Source organism: Thalassophryne amazonica, chromosome 16, assembly GCF_902500255.1.
Source record: "Thalassophryne amazonica chromosome 16, fThaAma1.1, whole genome shotgun sequence".
Lineage (NCBI taxonomy): Eukaryota > Metazoa > Chordata > Actinopteri > Batrachoidiformes > Batrachoididae > Thalassophryne > Thalassophryne amazonica.
The window spans coordinates 67,729,340-67,748,277 of record NC_047118.1 but is presented as its reverse complement, the minus strand read 5'-3'; the positions used below and the strand labels follow the sequence as shown (position 1 = coordinate 67,748,277).

The 18,938-nt window shown below is 42.4% G+C and overlaps 1 protein-coding gene across 1 annotated transcript in view; it reads right to left on the bottom strand.

Annotated features, from left to right (window-relative positions):
* Positions 1 to 17,865, bottom strand: part of usp7 (ubiquitin specific peptidase 7 (herpes virus-associated)) — a 119,696-nt gene extending 101,831 nt beyond the window's left edge. Inside the window, 1 exon segment of the mRNA XM_034189483.1 lies at positions 16,817 to 17,865. Coding sequence (XP_034045374.1) covers positions 16,817 to 16,898 — 82 coding nt within the window. The 5' untranslated portion in view covers positions 16,899 to 17,865.
* Positions 17,866 to 18,938: the final 1,073 nt, after the last annotated feature.

The following is an 18,938-nucleotide window of genomic DNA, read 5'->3' as shown; positions in this document are numbered from 1 at the left end:
AGTGGGACAGATGCTTTCATTCCTTGGGATGGCAGGGTACAGTCGGCCGTGGATTTGTGATTATGCTATAAAAACTGCACCTTTGCGTGCCATGATTAGAGCAGTGGGGCAAACAAGCAATGCAGCTCTCCTCGTCTGGACAGATCAGGCAACGGGAGCTTTTGAGGCCCTAAAAACAGACATGCAATCTGCTCCCGCGTTAGGTAACCCAGATTATGGGAAACCTTTTCATTTGTATGTTACTGAAAAAGCTGGTTATGCTTGTGCTGTACTAATGCAGGAAACAAATGAAGGAAAACAACCATTGGCCTATTATAGTACAAAGCTTGACAACATTGAAACGGGATTGCCACCATGCTATCAGGGTCTAGCAGCAGCTGCCTTTGCATTTCAAAAAGCATCATCCATAATCATGGGACATGCAGTAACGTTGTACATGTCGCATCAGTTACATGCCCTGCTAACCAGTCAACGTTTTGTCTTAACACAAGCTAGACGCACTGGATATGAAGTTGTGTTGTCCGCTCCAGAAATAACAATACAACGTTGTCACACGGTGAATCCCGCCACCAAATTGACCACACATAACTGTGTGGCAGAGACAGAGAAATTTTTGAGAGCCAGAGAACATTTGTATAATCACGCCATAGATGCAGATCTAACCCTGTTCGTGGACGGCTCATGCTTTCGGGATGCCGCGGGATTGCATGCAGGTATGGGGATTGTTAAACTAAACACGGATGGCGAGACCTTTGAATTACTGGAGTCCCAAGGAATTGATCAGCCTTGTTCAGCCCAACTGGCAGAAATCAAAGCCTTAACTATGGCTTGCCAGATAGCTAAAGATCAACGTGTTAATATCTACACAGACTCAGCCTACGCTTATGGCGTATGTCATGTACATGCAAACATTTGGAAACAAAGGGGATTCCTGAGAGCAGATGGCACCCCTGTCACTCATGGAGAAGCAATTTCCCAACTGTTACAAGCTCTCCAATTACCGTCTGAGGTAGCCATCATTAAATGTGCAGGTCATCAAAAGAATAATAACATCATAGCTCAAGGTAACAACCTAGCAGATGACGCAGCTCGCAAAGGAGCACAAGGGGAAAATATGTTTCCCCTGCTAACCATCCAAAATTGTGCCCCACTGGTTTCACTTGACGAACTGATAGTGGCTCAAAGTAGGGCAAGTGGAGAAGAAAAACGAATGTGGGTTAAACGAGGCGCTATTGAGACACGCAGTCAGGGGCCAGCGGACAAGCTGTGGCGCAGTAGTCATGGACATTTAGTGTTACCCACCAATTTATTACGACATGCAATCATTTGGGCCCACGGACCCGATCATTGTTCGCGAGTCCAAATTATGAACAAACTAAAAGCTGTCTGGTGGTCACCATATATGGCAGCTACAGTGGACCGTTTGTTGAATGAGTGTGAGGTATGTGCACAGTACAATGTCCGGAAATCATTCACAGCCCCTTTAGCCCACATTCCGGTCCCTGATGGGCCATTCAGACATCTTATGATGGATTTCATAGACATGGGAGCTGAAAATCGAGTTAAACGAATGAGATATGTTTTGGTAGTGATATGCAGATTCAGCCGATGGATTGAGGCAGTAGCCTCTGCAAATCAAGACCATAAAACGGTAGCCAAATTCTTGTGCCGAGATGTCTTTCCAAGATTTGGCATTCCAGATACTATCTCATCTGACAACGGTAGGGCTTTTGTAGCCAAGGTTACACAAGAAACATTCAAACAATTGGGTATCAAACAGAAATTTGGGTGTGTTTATCACCCCCAATCAAATGGGGCGGTGGAACGGGCTAATGGCATTTTAAAGAACAAACTAGCAAAAATCATAGCAGACAGCAATGGCAAACTAACCTGGCTGGATGCGTTGCTGCTTGCTTTATTGTCAATGCGCTCACAAACTAACCGACTAACCCATTTGACACCATTTGAAGCTCTTACAGGTCGGCCGATGCCTATTCCATACCTGAGAGGACCCTATGAAGGACCATCGCTGGAGCAGCTACAAGACGAATGGCATAATTATCTGAGACAGTTAACCCAAATACACAAAACTATCTTTTTGCAGGTCAAAGGTGCTACAGAAGACAGAGAAGCAGAGATTCCACTCGAAAATCAGAGCATCCAGCCTGGTGATCTGGTTTACGTCAAAGTATTCAAAAAGAAGTGGGACAGGCCCCGCCGAGAAGGTCCCTTTAAAGTTATTCTTGCCTCACGTACAGCAGTCAAAGTAGACGGTAAGGACACTTGGTTTCATTTAAACCACTGCTGTAGGGTTGGTGGCCCAGCGCCCCTGCGGCCTCGGCAAGCTCGTCTTGGCAGAGCCGCCGGGCCAAGGGGGGAAGCAAGAGAAGCCAGAGACCCTACAGCAGCACCGAGGGACGGCCACGCCTCCCTGCAGCCAGAAGAAGCACCGAGGGACGGCCACGCCTCCCTGCAGCCAGAAGAAGCACCGAGGGAAGGCCACGCCTCCCTGCAGCCAGGCGAACACCGGCCAAGGCGCTCACAGAGACTGATTGAACAAAGACGACACACAGCTTCAGAGAATAGTGGATCCATGCCAGATAGAGCAGTGACAGACTCAGATGCAGACTCAGAAACAACTGGAGACGCAGGCCAACAGACAGACAGAAATACAGACCGACAGATAGACAGGCCACAGGAGACATCAGACTCGGACAGCAACTTAGTAGATTTACCGACAGACGAACCACAGGAAGTACAACCCAGACAAAGCACAGATACACCACACATCCCTAGTGACAGCTCATCTAGTGACGGCTCACTCAGTAGCACATCTAGTAGCACATCTCAACAGTCATCAGAGCAATGATTAAGGAATTATTCAAGGGATTGACAATACTACTGGTGGTCAGTATGGGAGAAAATAGACATCCAAAACATACAACGGACTGTGCCGTGGCCATGGCCGCAATAGCAGCTAAACAAGGCATTCTAAACACAGGAAAAACATATAATTTGGTATACATTAAATCAAAAGCCTACAAGAACATAGGAATACAGGGAAAGCTGGGGGATTACATATTAGGCGAAGCCATTAGCATCAAATGTGAAGAGGAGGGAACACTCAACATAGAGGTAATTTGTGATAAAGGAGGATGCAGGGAAACCAAGCAAGACGTAACTGTTACAGTACATGAAGCCACAAAATGGGTAAAAATCAAACCAAGGAAAAAGAGGACAATTAGAAGCCTAGAAACAAGCAGTCACTTAGGGAGATGGGATCCCAGTACAGACCTAGCCCGCACACAAGGTTGAAGACCAATTTATTTTACCAATGGTTGAAATTTTCGGCTAGGCAGATCAGTGAAAAGCCTTGCATAGCCTGTCACCGGAAAGGTGTGATACCTCAGGCTAAACCCCTACCTGATATCAACAACTGTTATAGGAGCCCCCAACATAATTCAGACCAAGCAGAATGCTATACACAATGTGTTATGAAAATGGCAGTAGGTGATGAAAAATATGCTGCCGACAGTAAACTTTGTCCAGTGCCTCTAAGTACAGAAGGAACCGTTCCACCTATGATTAAAATAGAGAAAGGGATGATACACCCATTCTGTATAGCTAAAGGCTTAGTAGCACAATACATAAGCGATTGGCAGGTAGGGACGACCCAGTCAAAACACCACATACAGTGTATGCAAAAGCAGCAAGAATACAAACCGGCCAAAACAGCATGGAACATTACCGTCTGTCACACCCTGCCAGCAGCAGGCATACAGTGTGAACAAATAGTACCGGCCACAGGGGGGTCTGTAATTGGACTGAATCTCACCCATGCTTCATGGGTATCTACTCCAAATTTAGCTAAGGGAACGGTACCCTTAGCTGACATCTTTTGGATATGCGGACAAAAAAGGAAACTCCTGTCATCGCTGTCCCCGAATTGGAAAGGCCTTTGTGCTTTTGTGATGCTCACAGGAGCTATAACAGTAATTGAAATGCCAAATTCAATACAACCCATGCCACAGAAACTTCGTAAGATAAGAGGAATAATGACGTTTAAAACAGACTACAACATCACAGTAAGAAACGGGATACCAGAAGGGATACCCCGACAATTAGAAGCCATAGACAGTAGCAGAGTTAAAGCAGATGAAGACGCGGATAAATGGGGATGGGCATTGGCTCTGTTCGGGGTTACTCCAAAAATCCGTTCTAGGTTCCAGGAGGTGCAGTGGATTAATTACTTGTGGTATAATCAGCAAAGATACCTGAACTGGACATTGGCAGCAGTAGGAGCCTTAACCGAACAGCTGCACGCCACCTCGCTAATGACAATGCAAAATAGATTAGCTATCGAGATGATGATGGCTGATGAACAAGGAGTTTGTATTATGATCAAAGCCACCGAATGTTGCACAGCTATTCCCATGCGTACAGGGGAAGACAGAAATTTGACAGAGCTCTTAATCACACTTGAAGAGATGCAACAGGAACTGTTAAGTAACTCCATAGGAGGGAGAAATGAAACTGACGATTCTGGATACATTGTAGGGAATGGAATGAATATTGGCCCACTATTTTCACTGTTTGGGACTCTAAGGAGAGGGTGGATATCATGGAAAGACTGGTTATACCAGACAGGTGTAGTCTTGGCACTAACAGGGGTGGCGGTCTTGCTGGTAATATGTTGTGGTATTCCCTTGATAAAATTTCTGGTCAATAAATTGATTTCATCCACAGTAGGACAGCTCCCACTGTTAGCCATCCGAGCCCTGGAAGAAAGCACAAACGAAACAGACAGAGAACCAGAATATATGGAAATGGATGAAATACCAATTATCCTCCCCGACAGCCCCCAGCTCCCTAATATTGTGGCATATACCCCAGATAGGGAGGACTGGGATAGACCGTGCTTGGTGATATTGTAGACGAGGAAGAAGACATGCACGCACATTTACATTCACACACATGCACCCACAAAAATGAGGGATAGGATAGACAATATCTGAAAGAATGACATGGAGCTGTAATAATGAACGTATATGTATATTACTAGGACACAGGAGTATGGCTGAGAGACCAGACTCCCCTGATCAGGGACCTATGCCTGATCTGCCTCTATCAAGTCTGATTGGACTCTCAGAACTGTTTGGAGAAGAGGATATACAGGAGGGATGGTCGAGCCATGATTGGTCGCCACAGCCGCCATCCATCCAGCAGCTAAACCAGTTGGCAACAGAAGGATCTTCATCGTTCCAGCACCTGGCGATGACGGCTTCACAGAATCTGCCTGCAGCAAGAGTCGGCCCAAGGACTCCACCATCACCTGAAGGACCCTTTGGACTCAGGAACACACCCCTTCCGCAGATGCCATGGAGACAGTCACATGTACCAGTGGCAACGATACCCTCCAGGAGAGGCAGCCAAGGTCAACCATATGCAGCAACTGCCCGAGCGCATCCTAGACCCAATTCACTGCTAGGACCTGTCCCCAGCTTTCCACCCCCAAGGCAGGAGAGATATTCTGATCAGCCCAGTGCCTCTGGAGGAGGATCAGCAGGGGTGGACCTTAGCCGAACTCACCGACCAGGACAGAGGGGAGCTTTGTACAGGCTGCTAAATGCCCAGAATGTCCCAGCCACTTGCCCGAGCGACATCAGCAATACTCCCCCCACACACGAAATGCCTTCCCCCTTGTACTTCCTGTCCCCTGGACTGCACAACCTTAATCTGGTCATGGTCACCCCACTGGACATGGCAATCTTGGTTCGAGAGCTTCGTCTTCCACAAGAGTCTGTTCCAAAAACCTTGGAGCAGCTCCTGCCCCTCACAAATCACATTCCCCATGGGCTATTTGAGGAAATCATGCCACAACTGAGTCAGACAGCTGCATACCTGTTAAGGATACACCGTGACAATGCCAACATCTCTTGTGCTCAGGAGGGCCTCCATACTCAACTGTGTGGTCTTCAGTCTAGTATGGACATGCTAGCCAGCATGATGGAGCATATGGAAAGGGAACAGCTAGGGCTGGCCACCACCACCCTGAATGTGGGCAAGAATTCTCTGGGGGCCCTGTACAACCTGGCCAAGCAGCACAAGGAGCTGGAAAGATCCATCAGAGAACTTTTTTATTGCAATGCACAAATGAGGATGTCTTGTCAGTAAACAACCCAAGAGTATAGTTGATGTAATGGGACTCTTTCGAGTCCCAGAGGAGGGACTGTAGAAGGATTTTTAGGTCCTTATTTGAACTATGATGAACTATCAAGTGTCCTGATCCGAACTGTATGTCCTCTGGTTGAACTAGCAGGTGTTCAACCCCAAAAAAAGAGCTCTATTAGTCATTCAGTCTGTCAGGGGCTTTCCAAGGCCTTTTAGGTGCTTTCCCGCAGGCCACGTGCGAGGGGCCTCGGGCCAGCTGCACCTGTGGCTGAGGCCACGTGCGGGGGGCCTCAGGCCAGCTGCACCTGTGGCTGAAGGTCTTTTAAAAAAATCAGTTGTAAATCCTTCACGTTTTAATGGGAGCGTTTGTCACATTGAAATAATGGCCTAACACCTGCTTAGGGTTCACTAGAGGACGCTTCCAATAGAAACCCATGTCTTGGGAATGAAATAAATAAAAAAGTCGAAGGAGGAGCGATGCCCGCGGGTCTCCAATAAATAGATGAGCGCGGTTGTCACATATTCAGTCTCTCTAGAGGACTCAGTTTGTCTAAGCTCTGTGTCGAAGGCTTAAATAAACTTAAAAACTCTGTGCATTTTATCTTGCTTAAGGCTGAATTATTCTAAAGTGTTGTGTCCTTTTCTAGCATATCACTTGCAATTAGTTTGTGTTATCTAAAAGACGACATCCCGGGAAGACTAAAGATGAACCACGACATGTTTAGCTGCATGTTCTCCTTGAATTGCTGGCTGTCTGAGTGGTGTCCAAAAAATGAGGTGGGCTGCATAGATAACTGGCAAAGCTTCTGCGGAAAACCTGGTCTTGTTAGGAGAGACGGCATCAATCCCACTTTGGATGGAGCAGCTCCCATTTCTACAAATCTGGCCAATTTTATTAAACCCTCCAAACCGTGACTACCCAGGGTTGGGACCAGGAAGCAGAGTTGTAGTCTTACACACCTCTGCAGCTTCTCTCCCCCTGCCATCCCCCCAATACCCCATGCCCGTAGAGACGGTGCCTGCTCCCAGACCACCAACAACCAGTAAAAATCTATTTAAGCATAAAAATTCAAAAAGAAAAAATAATATAGCACCTTCAACTGCACCACAGACTAAAACAGTTAAATGTGGTTTATTAAACATTAGGTCTCTCTCTTCTAAGTCCCTGTTAGTAAATGATATAATAATTGATCAACATATTGATTTATTCTGCCTTACAGAAACCTGGTTACAGCAGGAAGAATATGTTAGTTTAAATGAGTCAACACCCCCGAGTCACTCTGTCAGAATGCTCGTAGCACGGGCCGAGGGGGAGGATTAGCAGCAATCTTCCACTCCAGCTTATTAATCAATCAAAAACCCAGACAGAGCTTCAATTAATTTGAAAGCTTGACTCTTAGTCTTGTCCATCCAAATTGGAAGTCCCAAAAACCAGTTTTATTTGTTATCTATCGTCCACCTGGTCGTTACTGTGAGTTTCTCTGTGAATTTTCAGACCTTTTGTCTGACTTAGTGCTTAGCTCAGATAAGATAATTATAGTGGGCGATTTTAACATCCACATAGATGCTGAGAATGACAGCCTCAACACTGCATTTAATATATTATTAGACTCAATTGGCTATGCTCAAAATGTAAATGAGTCCACCCACCACTTTAATCATACTTTAAATCTTGTTTTGACTTACGTTATGGAAATTGAAGACTTAACAGTATTCCCTGAAAACCCCCTTCTGTCTGATCATTTCTTAATAACATTTACATTTACTTTAATGAACTACCCAGCAGTAGGGAATAAGTTTCATTACAGTTGAAGTCTTTCGAAAAGCGCTGTAACTAGGTTTAAGGATATGATTCCTTCTTTGTTATGTTCTCCAATGCCATATACCAACACAGTGCAGAGTAGCTACCTAAACTCTGTGAGTGAGATAGATTATCTCGTCAATAGTTTTACATCCTCATTGAGCACAACTTTGGATGCTGTAGCTCCTCTGAAAAAGAGAGCTTTAAATCAGAAGTGCCTGACTCTGTGGTATAACTCACAAACTCGCAGCTTAAAGCAGATAACCCGTAAGTTGGAGAGGAAATGGCGTCTCACTAATTTAGAAGATCTTCACTTAGCCTGGAAAAAGAGTCTGTTGCTCTATAAAAAAGCCCTCCGTAAAGCTAGGACATCTTACTATTCATCACTAACTGAAGAAAATAAGAACAACCCCAGGTTTCTTTTCAGCACTGTAGCCAGGCTGACAAAGAGTCAGAGCTCTATTGAGCCGAGTATTCCTTTAACTAGTAATGACTTCATGACTTTCTTTGCTAATAAAATTTTAACTATTAGAGAAAAAATTAGTCATAACCATCCCAAAGACATATCGTTATCTTTGGCTGCTTTCAGTAATGCTGGTATTTGGTTAGACTCTTTCTCTCCGATTGTTCTGTCAGTTATTTTCATTAGTCACTTCCTCCAAACCATCAACATGTCTATTAGACCCCATTCCTACCAGACTGCTCAAGGAAGCCCTACCATTAATTAATGCTTCAATCTTAAATATGATCAATCTATCTTTATTAGTTGGCTATGTACCACAGGCTTTTAAGGTGGCAGTAATTAAACCATTACTTAAAAAGCCATCACTTGACCCAGCTATCTTAGCTAATTATAGGCCAATCTCCAACCTTCCTTTTCTCTCAAAAATTCTTGAAAGGGTAGTTGTAAAACAGCAAACTGATCATCTGCAGAAGAATGGTCTATCTGAAGAGTTTCAGTCAGGTTTCAGAATTCATCATAGTACAGAAACAGCATTAGTGAAGGTTACAAATGATCTTATGGCCTCAGACAGTGGACTCATCTCTGTGCTTGTCCTGTTAGACCTCAGTGCTGCTTTTGATACTGTTGACCATAAAATTTTATTACAGAGATTAGAGCATGCCACAGGCATTAAAGGCACTGCGGCGGTTTGAATCATATTTATCTAATAGACTACAATTTGTTCATGTAAATGGGGAGTCTTCTTCACAGACTAAGGTTAATTATGGAGTTCCACAAGGTTCTGTGCTAGGACCAATTTTATTCACTTTATACATGCTTCCCTTAGGCAGTATTATTAGAAAGCATTGCTTAAATTTTCATTGTTACACAGATGATACTCAGCTTTATCTATCCATGAAGCCAGAGGACACACACCAATTAGTTAAACTGCAGGAATGTCTTACAGACAAAGACATGGATGACCTCTAATTTCCTGCTTTTAAATTCAGATAAAACTGAAGTTACTGTACTTGGCCCCACAAATCTTAGAAATATGGTGTCTAACCAGATCCTTACTCTGGATGGCATTACCCTGACCTCTAGTAATACTGTGAGAAATCTTGGAGTCATTTTTGATCAGGATATGTCATTCAATGCGCATATTAAGCAAATATGTAGGACTGCTTTTTTACATTTGCGCAATATCTCTAAAATTAGAAAGGTCTTGTCTCAGAGTGATGCTGAAAAACTAATTCATGCATTTATTTCGTCTAGGCTGAACTATTGTAATTCATTATTATCAGGTTGTCCTAAAAGTTCCCTGAAAAGCCTTCAGTTAATTCAAAATGCTGCAGCTAGAGTACTGACGGGGACTAGAAGGAGAGAGCATATTTCACCCATATTGGCCTCTCTTCATTGGCTTCCTGTTAATTCCAGAATAGAATTTAAAATTCTTACTTATAAGGTTTTGAATAAATCAGGTCCCATCTTATCTTAGGGACCTCATAGTACCATATCACCCCAATAGATCGCTTTGCTCTCAGACTGCAGGCTTACGTGTAGTTCTTAGGGTTTGTAAGAGTAGAATGGGAGGCAGAGCCTTCAGCTTTCAGGGTCCTCTCCTGTGGAACCAGCTCCCAATTCGGATCAGGGAGACAGACACCCTCTCTACTTTTAAGATTAGGCTTAAAACTTTCCTTTTTGCTAAAGCTTATAGTTAGGGCTAGATCAGGTGACCCTGAACCATCCCTTAGTTATGCTGCTGTAGACTTAGACTGCTGGGGGGTTCCCATGATGCACTGAGTGTTTCTCTTTTTGCTCTGTATGCACCACTCTGCATTTAATCATTAGTGATTGATCTCTGCTGTCTTCCACAGCATGTCTTTTTCCTGATTCTCTCCCCTCAGCCCCAACCAGTCCCAGCAGAAGACTGCCCCTCCCTGAGCCTGGTTCTGCTGGAGGTTTCTTCCTGTTAAAAGGGAGTTTTTCCTTCCCACTGTCGCCAAGTGCTTGCTCACAGGGGGTCGCTTTGACCGTTGGGGTTTTTCTGTAATTATTGTATGGCTTTTGCCTTGCAATATAAAGCGCCTTGGGGCAACTGTTTTTGTGATTTGGCGCTATATAAATAAAAATGATTTGATATTTGCTAAGCAGGGATGAGAAATCGCTCCTCCGCCGGCTTCATAATGACGACAATGAAGGTGGGTCTCGCATATAACCTCTTTGGTGTCACGTTTGTTTTGATACGTTGACAGACATACAATGATATGTGCATGCATGCAGTTTGTTTATGGAACATGTCAATTTTACAATATTACGTGCCACGTCATTCATGGCGCGACATTACAGTCATAAGCCGATGCACGAAAACGGCAGCATGGTTTCAGGATATTGACAAAATAAATGTGTGTAAGAAACTTACAATTTTAGTCTGTCTTTTACATCCGTCTGAATCTTTCTTTTCTGTGGGGAAATTGTGTAGAATGAACGTAGGTTCACAACCACATTTCTTCTTCTTTCCGTCTTTGTGTGGACTCAGCGGAGCTTTGCAATTGTGTGTTTTCAGCCAACTTTCAAGCCTATAAATTCCGTTTGAGCATTTGAAAACAGCACAATGCGCCACTGTCACTATTGTATGCGTCGCTTAAGGCTTAAAGCCTTTGAAACAATCCCTGTAAGCCTTAAATTTTACAGTCCGCTAATGCTACTGTATACAAAATTCAATGGGAGCGGTGTGAGTGTGGTAGCTGGGACTTTGCCCCCATTTGACCCACGCATGTGCAGATGCATTGCGCACTTCGCTTATTTTCTAAGATACTGGAAAAACTTTACAATAACAGACTGGATAGATTTATTAAACTACACAACCTGCTTGATGACAGTCAATGTGGGTTCAGAGCGAAAAGGTCCACTGCTTTGGCTTTGTGCAATGCAATCAAAGAGATCAATAAACGTGGACAAAAGGAAGTTAGTAATAGGTCTATTTACTGACTTAAGAAAGGCTTTCGACACAATCAATCATAACATTATTTCAAGAGTTGGAACTTTATGGGATTAGAGGGGTGACTCTGAATAGGATTAAAAGTTATTTGCAAAACCAGAAGCAGTTTGTTAAGATCAGGGACTGCTGTTCTGTATATCTGGACATCATTTGCGGGGTTCCCCAGGGCTCTGTGCTGGGACCAAAATTATTTATTTTATATATTAATGATTTATGTAAAGTTTCCAATGTGTTTAAAGCAGTTCTCTTTGCTGATGACACAAACCTGTTTTGTTCTGGAGAGAATTTGCAGCAATTATTGTTTGATTTGAGAACTGAAATTATAAAGTTGAAGAGTTGGTTTGACATGAACAAACTCATTAAATTGGTCTAAAACTAAAATGATGTTATTTGAAAATTATAAACAGGATGTACAAATACAGTTAAATATACTTGGGGTAAATATAGGTTGTGTCAAGCAGAATAAGTTAAGTGTGATTACTGATGATAGAATTAACTGGAAAGTGCATATTCAACATATCCAAAGAAAGTTTCTCAAAGTTTTGCAGTATTAAATAAGACAAAGTACATTCTAGATGGTAAATCACTACACACCCTGTATTGTGCATTGATTGCACCTTACTTGGCTTACTGTGCTGAATTTTGGGGTAATTACTATAAAACTACATTGCAATCATTATTCATCCTTCCAAAAAAAAAGCATTAAGAATAATTCACAATTCAGGGTTTCAGGATCATACCAATCCATTTTTAATTAAATCAAAGGCATTAAAACATTATGATTTAATTTAAGACTTCAGCTGATGCATAAGGCGAATAATAAACGATTTGGATATAAACGTCTATGATCAGTCATATATACCCGGTTTGATTTGACTTTATACAGGGGTGTGGGCGTTGATAAGCACTGCTTCTGCCTACGCCTTTAGGCACCATGTATTTCGTTTATTTTCTTATATTTCTTTTCGCCTTTGACTTTTCTGTTATGAGTTTGGTTGTTTGTATATGAGTGAATTTCTGTTATGCATGGGTGTCCAGGCATTGACATTAAGCTTTTTAGTGTACTTGTCCATAGGACAAGTGACCCTGGCAGTTTACTTGTCCTATAGGAAAAGCTGGTTGTCCAGACAACCCGTGAGTGAGATTCAAATTAAATATTTATCACATATACTTTGCTCTAACTTGTCACTTAATAAAAACCTGTCATACTTTTGTTTGTAAGTACTTTAACTTTAATATTCCAACAAAAGAATTGCAGCTGAAACAGAAAAATCATTACATTTCAACATTTTCTGAAACTGAGATTCAGATTAAATATTTATCACATCAACTTTGCTGTGACATATCACTTCTTGAAAAAGTTAATAGTGTCACTCTCCTGTGTGGGTGGTAAAATTCTGCAGTTTTATTTCAGAAGATGTGGCAACAGAAACAGTTCATCTGTGGTAATACAGGGAGGCACTTATTGCCTTAATCCAAATTAAAAAATAAAAATAAAAAAAGTCACTAAAAGACACAAAACATAATGCATGGCCTGTGGTCTTATAGTTTTTCAAAATGTAGTGGAGATGGACACGTAATGATCCTGACATTTACTTGGTCTTCTATTTCTGTAACTGCACACTGTACGAAACCAACATATTTAATGTTTTGTGAGATCAGATTTATTTTTATTTATTTTTTGTTAATATATACCCATTCCTACACTTGAGGCCTGCAGCATGGGGACAGGGCAGTTTATTGTTAATGGAAGAATTAGTTTATAATATTTACAGTCAGTTTTTTTGAAAAATGTCAGAGGATGAATACATGAACATTTCCAGGTCAATGAATATTTCTTAGACTTTATTTACATCAATCATTCAGAAATACAAACAGTGTGGTACTTTATGGTAAATCTGTGTCAGGTAGGCAGTTCTCAAAAACTAAACGTCCATGCTGGAAGAAGACAAGTGAGGGAAGCCACCAAGACACAACTTCGGAAGAATGTTTGGCCTCTGTGGGTGTGAGTGGAGAAACTGGGTATATAACATTTATATTTTAATCTTAATTTTACATACAGTCCCTACTTTTTTTTATTTGTGGTTGTTTCTGTTCCAGTTCTGAAATTAAAGAACTGCTATAAGGAAAAGTGTTAACATTTTATTGTTTTGTTTGTTTTGTTTTTTTACTTTTTAGTACAACAAACAAAAACCAAAATCTTATCAAGAAGGAAAAAATTAGAGCCCGACCGATATGGATTTTTTGAGGCCGATGCCGATAACGATGTTTGGAAGAAAAAAATTCCGATAATCGATAAATCAGCCGATATTTTTATTTAAAGGAATAAAATGTTCTTTTTTGGACACTTAACAAAAAAGGTATGAGCTAAAAGCTGAAGCTTTGTCCTCATATTGATTAACTTTATAACAGAGAAGAATTTTCAAGTTCAAAAAATGCAATCAAGAATTAAACCTTTGTGAAATTAGCAAATACATATCCTTAAAAATAGTTGTGAAATACATCTGATCTTGTACCTCTTGTTGCTGCAACTTAGATATACGTTCAGGATAAGGATATAGATCCTTATAAACTTACTCGTATGCTTTTGTCAGCCGATCAGTGCAGTGTGACGCGAACTACGGGGGCCGTGAACACATTTAAGCAGGGGTGTAAGCACCTCTCAGTTGAATGGAGTCAGAGCTCCATCTACTGGACAAACGGTGCAAAATTTCGGCCGGTAGTGAGTACTTTGAAAAGGGCTTATATCGGCCATGCTCTAGAAAAAATACACAAACGTGCAGGAAAAACTGAACAATGCAGACTGATTTGACTCGTGATTTTTGAAAATATAAGCGGTGACTTACTTTGAAATATATGAAAGTCAGAACTGCAGCCTAATAATGTTGAAAAATAAAAATCAGCAGCTTCTATTTTTATTCAGACTAGAGTTCATTTCCTCTTTTTTCTCCTCAGTCACGTTTTGTGCTTGAGCATTAAACAACTACATTAAGTCATCTAAAATAATTATCTTTTTAAAATAACAGCCTGTTAAAGTTCAGAGTTCTCAGCTGCTTTATGTGATTTCTGCTTCTTATCACTGCAGAGTTTCTTCACATCAGTTTTTTTTTTTAATCACACGTGTGTGATTTTTATACTGTTCATTCATATATTCTCATTTTAAGGAATTCTGACCAATTTATTTCATCTCATAATTTCAGTATAACTGTCACCGACACGTGCACACGGTATGAACAGGATGTACCGTCAGAACAGTCCAGAGAGAAATAAAGGCAGTGGCACTCTTCAGTTTGTGTTGCGTTTCACTGTGCACTCAAATTGCCCCGCACCCCCCCTCCTCGTAGCCAGCCGACTCGCGTACACACGCACGCACACACGGCTGCAGCGATCGGACCCAGCCGTAATTTTAGACGACTTCAAGCAAAGCCGCCCGCTAATTTTTCCGGCGTCTTCTTCGAAAATTGACCGCTCAAATGACGGAATCACACTGCAGCTGTTTTAGTTTTTGTTTTTTAAAATAATTATTACTATTCCGTTGTCACCACATGGAAATATGGCGCACATAACAGAACAAATGAGCAAATAGCAAACGTGTGAAAAACAAATGCACCCCCAGCTACTGCAGTTTGTTTTAGCAAATGTTAACATGGCACCTGCAATCCCAGAATGCAATGCATCTTCATGTCATTGCCCATTCGCTATTGGCTGATAAGAGTTTGGATATAAGATGAAAGCAATCATTCTAGTGCATAACTACATTTTTTGAGTTTCCTCTGCAGATCATTGAGGTGTGAATGATTCAAAATTACAGTAACCATAACTATGCAATGAGTCTAGTCATATGATTTCATGTGTATAATACCAGCTCATTTTCAAGAAATGTTAGGAAGAACACAACCATAACTAGAACTACAACACTGTCACTGATGTGACCTAAATGAACAAACAGAGGTGAGGGGTGGGGGAATGCAGTAACAGTATGATGAAGTACATTTCACAGACTAAATGACGCAGTGATGCTGACGATTGTCGCATACGTGCATGGTATGAAGTTTACACGAGTAACACTAATTTGAGAGAGCAGAAGGATGGAATAGTCTGTGGGTAAAACGCCAACAGTAAGGGACCAGACCCCGAACCGGACTAAGAAAAACAGATGATTAAAAATGGCGAGCCCCATGCCGTTTGCTCTCCCATACAATGAAGCAGCAAATCCCCGCGCTGCTCGTGTGTGTGCGGGCCTGCATTTATCACAGCCAAGATTTACCCGCACCGTTTCACACAGTCACCGACCAGTAAACACACTACAAAAACAAGTTATCATTATCACCGTAATATTGCATGTGTGAGAACGCCTTGACTTGTTTGTCCGTGGCGTTTCTGACGCATCTGCCTTAGCTACTTAGCCGGGGCTAATAATGTTAGCTCAACGCGCTGCGCGAGCCGTAATAAACAGAGGCCAAGTAGGATTAACGTCTGAGGATAGGGGGGAAAAGCGTCACTTACACAATATGTGGACGCAGTTAAAAACAAAAATAAATACTTAATAATAATACGATGTCCAAGATGCTAACCGTACCAGCCACCATTTTGAAACGCCACACACCCCCTCCGCTAGCATTAGCCATTTAGCCACCTAGCATGCGACCCTCGGAGCTAACTGTACTAAGTAGAGCTTAATGAACTGCTTTTTTTTGTAATGTACACGAATCTGCACCCTCATCGTGGTCATACTTTGTGTTAGAGTTGTTAGATTTGCAACTGAATCATTTTGCTCACCACACTAACAAGTCCGAATTAGCCCGATAATGCTAACACAAATTAGGCAACACTGTAAGCAATAAAACGGCAACCTTAACCATCACTTTATGCACTTTAAGCAGAACTCACCGCGAAGAGGAAGTGGCATGAGTTTGAAGTGAAGCTGTAACGCTAGATCCACAACAACCATGTCCAACGAAAGCAAAGGCTGCATTGTTTACAAACCTTTAAACTGGCAAATGGACAATTATCTCAGCTAGATTTGATATTTAAACGCTCAACTGCACCGGACGAGCTGTTCAAGTGCTGACGAAGAAACGGCAACATTAGCTGAAAACGTTATTTTGGCAGGTAACGACTGCTTTAGAAGTGTTGGTGGCTCGTGCCGTACGATGACGATCGACGTGTTTTGGGGACGTGCACGTGTAATATAAAATCTAGAACACGCGACTTAAAAATAACAAATTTAGGTCAGATACACAGAAGTAGCAGCTCGTTAAATGGTGCAAATCTGCAGCCGGCTGCTATCCTGGCTAGCTGCAGGCCTTCGTGTTTACAAACACACTTTGCACAAATAAACCTGTGCTGGTTAATCTTGCAGATGTCCAGATTATTGTAGTTTTACTGTTGTTCTTCTTACCCTCCATCTCCATATCCTCGGGCTCGCTGAGCTGCTGCTCGCCGGCTTTCTGCTGCTGCGTGTGGTGGTGATGGTGGTTCATGTTGGCAGCTGTTGTTGTGGTGATGGTGATGCGGTGCTCCCTGCTATCTCTGTTCCCCTCAACCTTGTCCAGGGTGGGCTCGCTGGGCTGCCGCCGGGTTCTGGACTGTTGATAAGGTGTGGTAGGATGCGGAGGTGGTGTGGACAGGTCGAGCCTCGGCGGGCGGGCCTGCTCTGTCGCGACCTCGGCCTTGTCCGCTGTCAGCGCCGGGGAGTGAGAAGGGGAGGTCGGCTGGGGAGCGGGTAGAGAAACGCGGACGTATTTGCTCGCTATTCGCCCAATTTCGGCGCCTTTGGTGGGTGCGAGTCGCTGTTTCACAAGCGAGGTGGGCTGGCTGGCTGGCTGGTGTGGGGAGGCCCGTTGAAATGAGCTAAAGTCAATACGGCTTTACCCCGGGAAATGTGGGGCAGTACGACAACGCACAGGACGGGCTGCACCTGGAGGAACAAACAGTCTGTTCGGAGCTAGCAGGTGAGCTACCTGACGCTAGGCAGCCAGATTTTGACACAGGTACAACAACGACGAAAAAAGCAAAGGCTCATTTGCTACAGACGCGCGTTCAAAAACTTTGCCTGCGATATCTCCAGTCCGTGTGCTCCGCCGATTGTCCCTCGTCTGGGGGAGAGCGGAGGAAGAAGCTATCCATTCAAACCACTTTCCAATCCGGAACGGCGCTATCGCGGAAACGACAGTTTCCCCGGCCCGCCAGAAAACAACTCACTCAACCGGGACGTCTCGTCGCATTTCTGGCTAATAAGCTCTTGTGGAGAATGCGGCCGGTCATGCAACGTGTAGTCGAGAGCTCGTCAGCCCGCTCCTCCCGATCTGTGAGTCGAGCTTCTCTCAAAATGGCGGCCACGCTCTTCTCCGAAATGTCACATCCGCATGGAGCAAAGAGCAGAGCGGCCCATCCCGACCGGACCGGACCGGACCGAACATCTCCAGCCATCCACACCGGGCCGCTCGACACCCGCTCACCCGTTACTAACATAATATAACGTCATATAATATAGTTTAAATGGGAATTATCTATTCTCATTATATTGATAATTTTTGCAGTATTCAGTATTGCAGTATTTTATCTTTTAATTTGCAGCTACTTTCCATCAGAAAAAGTAATATTAAATATTATTGAATAAATTTTTCATCCCATGATCTCACAGTTTTATTATCAGAGTTCATTGTAACTTTTTAATAAATACAGAAGAGCGTAATAGTAATTGTAAATAGATTTATTATTTGCCAGTTTCAGGCAACAAAATTCTACGTTCTACAAAACATTACAACGAGAAAGTGTGTGTGTGTGTGTGTGCGCGCGCGCGCACTAAGAAATAAAACAATGAATTTAATTGATAAAATTAAGGTAACTTTTTCCACATAAAATTGTCAGTTAAGTGCAAAACAATAAAAATAAAATAAAATAAACATTGAGCACGTCACTATTTTTCTCTGTAAATCTATTTCTAAAGGTGCTATTGACATGAAATTTTCACCAGATGTCAGTAACAACCCAAGTAATCCATACATGAAAGAAAACCAAAATAAATAAGTACAGTAATTAGGTTGTGTGTAATAAAATGGAATGATGATACATGGAAAAAGTATTGAACACACTTACTGAAATTTATTTGATACTTTGTATAAAAGCCTTCAAGATGTCTACTGTATAGAGAAACTAGTCCTCTGTGATTTTGGCCCATTCTTCCATTCAATTCTTGAAGGTCCTTCTATGAACTCTGATCTTTAGTTCTTTCCATAGATTTTCTATTGGATTCAAGTCAGCTGATTGTCTGGACCATTCCAGTAGCTTTATTTTCTTTGAAACCACGTGAGAGTTTCCATGACTGTGCGTTTGGGATCATTGTCTTGCTGAAATGTTCACCTTTGTTTTGTCTTCACCATCCTGGTACATGGCAGCAAATTTTTATCAAGAATGTCTTGGTACACTTTTCCATTTGTCCTTTGTTCAATTACAACCCCTGGCAAAAATTATGGAATCACCGGCCTCGGAGGATGTTCATTCAGTTGTTTAATTTTGTA